Below are 2,779 nucleotides of genomic sequence, written 5' to 3' on the forward strand. Positions count from 1 at the left end.
AGACTTAGAATCTAGTGTAAAAAAATTAAACTAAAATTGTGGAGTGAGTATAGTGATTATTAAAATTCAACTCTAAGAGATGACTGAATCAGTAACATGTTGCATCCGTCCTGCATAAGACTTTCTTTTCTTGATAGTTATTAAACCGTGTATTTATGCATTACATTTGTTTAATATAATCGTTTATCTGATATTTTTTTAGTAAACATGTGGCTCAAAATAAATATAGAAAATAAGAAGGATCATAATGCAAAAGGGGTTGAAGAGAAGAGGATTTAAGAGAATTTCGAGGGAAGCGAGGTTTTTGTGGACAGGCGATGCACATCAGAAAACGAGGCTGAGCATATATAGCCAGCCGATAACTTCCCTCGTTCATTTTCTCCATTTCTTTTCCATCCAAGTCCTCTTAAGTCTGATCAGCCACAAAACTAAATCCCATTTCCTCCCTCTTTTTCTACTTATCCTCTTAACATTTATTAATCCTCAAATCTCTCCCCCTCTCCCTTTCCAAATCTTTTTCTTTCTTCCCATTCATCCACTCCCTATAATACCATAGAATCTCATGACCTCCCTTTGATCTCTCTTCCCTTCATTCTTCCTTCTTCAGTTCTTTCCATCCCATATATTATTATTACTTAACCATACGTTTTTCTGCTCTCTTTTATCCTTTCTAAGAATCAATCAACAATGAAAGAAGCCAAACTAACTCAAAGTTGTGAGCTTTGCCACCAAGAAGCCTCTCTCTACTGCGACTCCGACTCCGCCTTTCTTTGCTCAACATGCGACGCTCGGGTTCATGAAGCTAACTTTCTCGTCGCTCGCCATGTTCGTCAGACTCTGTGCTGCAAATGCCAGTGCTTAACTGGAAACTTCATCTCTGGTGCGAGATCCCGTTCGCCTTTGAACCACATATGCCAATCTTGTTTTCAAGAAAACACATTTCATTCAAAAACGATTACTACTACTTCGTCTTCTTCGTCGGATTGTATCTCTAGCACTGAAAGTTCTGCGAAGAAGATCGAATCCTATCATAAAGTAAAGCGACTTAACAAGATCAGCTCTTCTTCGAGTACTGTATCAGATGTTTCGCGCGAAATTTTCGATTTGCCGGCGAGATTTCTCGGGAAGGAGAGGGAGAGAGATACGTCCAAGGCGAAGGGTATTTTTCTAATATGGTGTAAGTGGCTGGGGCAAAATAGTAATTGCGATGTTGTTTCTTCCGCTTGTCGGGCGTTTGAGTTGTGCTTGGAGACGTTAACGGTGTTGCCGAAAAGGGTGAGCTTAGCAGCGTCGTTTTGGGTAGCGTTGAGAATGTCTGGTGGGAGTAGATCGATGGGCACGTGGCAGAATCTCAGAAGGCTTGAGGAGGTCTCTAAAGTGCCGGCTAATTTGATTGTGGCCGTCGAAAGGAAGCTCGCACGTGTGATGAGAGTAAGGAGGAGAGCAGGGCATGATTTAGAAGAAGGTTGGGCTGAATGCAATGCTTGAGTGGTACGTGGGAAAATTAAGGGCAATTTTCAAAATCCGGTAAAAAATATGATTTTGAAGGATGTGATTTTAACAAAATTGAACATAAAACTTAGTGATGTACTAAATTAATTGAACATTAATGATAGTGGGAGTTATTTTGTTGGATATAGATTAATTATTTTGTCTATATAGTTTTTGTTTTTTTAGTAAATGTATAAAATTATTGTGTCTATATGAGTATTTCTTATTCAATAAAAATATGTTTACTTATTTTTTTATACTATTTAAATATACAAATAAATATTATATAATTAAATAATTTTAAATTAAAAATAAGGTTAAAAGATTTATTTCCACCTAAGATTTGATGAAATTCCAAACTCACACTTTATTAGCTTTTAAAAAGACCCAAATACCCAATTTTTTGGTAAAATTTACTGTTATAATTAAGAAAAAAATTATTATTTAACTAAAAGATAAAAAAAACTGAAACTTTATTATATTTTCTCTTTTTATTTAAAAATTTAATAATTTTATTTCACTCAAATTTTAAAAAATAATCATTTTTTCTTTAAGGTTTATATTTTTTAGATGTATTTTCTCATCCATATCGACATTTTGAAGACATTTTAGATGATAATGAAAAGCCAAATTGACATTTTGAAGACACTTCAAACGTCGATCTTTGATCAGATAAAAATGATCTGATCGAAAAGATAAAGATGATATTTTATCATTTTTGTTGGTGCTTTGTTGTCTTTTGATGAAACCCAAGCAACAATGGTTAATCTTCTTATTCAGGGAACACTTTTTTGTCTTCCAATCTTCGACAACAAGAATGGTGGTTACTAATGTTTAGTTAAGATTTTCTTTTAACAAAATGTTAGGCTATTTAATTAAGTTAATTACTCACATAGATATTCAATTAAAATTAATTTATATTATTTTTTTAATAAAAAAATACATTGAATTAATAATAATGATGATAATTCAAAGGCCAAAAGACTAGTTCCGCCCCAGGTACATTGAAAGCCTAGTGATTATTTTTTATTTTTAAAAATTTAAATATTAATTTATGAGTAAAATTTTATTAAAAAATTTAATTAAAATTAAAGATAAAATTGTTATTTAATAAAAAAAATTTTAAAAATATAAAATTCATTACATTTTCTCTCTAAATTTTAAAAACTAATACTTCACCTCTACATAAAGTTTTTAAACTTCAAAAAATAATATTTTCACCTCTCGAACTTAAGGTTTTTCTCGTCTCTACTCTGACCACCTGTGATGGTATTTTTAATCCTAATCT

The 2,779-nt window shown here is 32.1% G+C and overlaps 1 protein-coding gene across 1 annotated transcript; it reads left to right on the forward strand.

The window, feature by feature from the left end:
* Positions 1-200: 200 nt before the first annotated feature.
* Positions 201-1,645, forward strand: LOC123210431 (B-box zinc finger protein 32-like). Its single transcript, XM_044628780.1, has one exon. It carries the CDS (start codon positions 688-690, stop codon positions 1,486-1,488), a length of 801 nt encoding a protein of 266 aa, XP_044484715.1. The 5' UTR covers positions 201-687; the 3' UTR covers positions 1,489-1,645.
* Positions 1,646-2,779: the final 1,134 nt, after the last annotated feature.

Source organism: Mangifera indica, chromosome 3 (assembly GCF_011075055.1).
Source record: "Mangifera indica cultivar Alphonso chromosome 3, CATAS_Mindica_2.1, whole genome shotgun sequence".
Taxonomy (NCBI): Eukaryota; Viridiplantae; Streptophyta; class Magnoliopsida; order Sapindales; family Anacardiaceae; genus Mangifera; species Mangifera indica.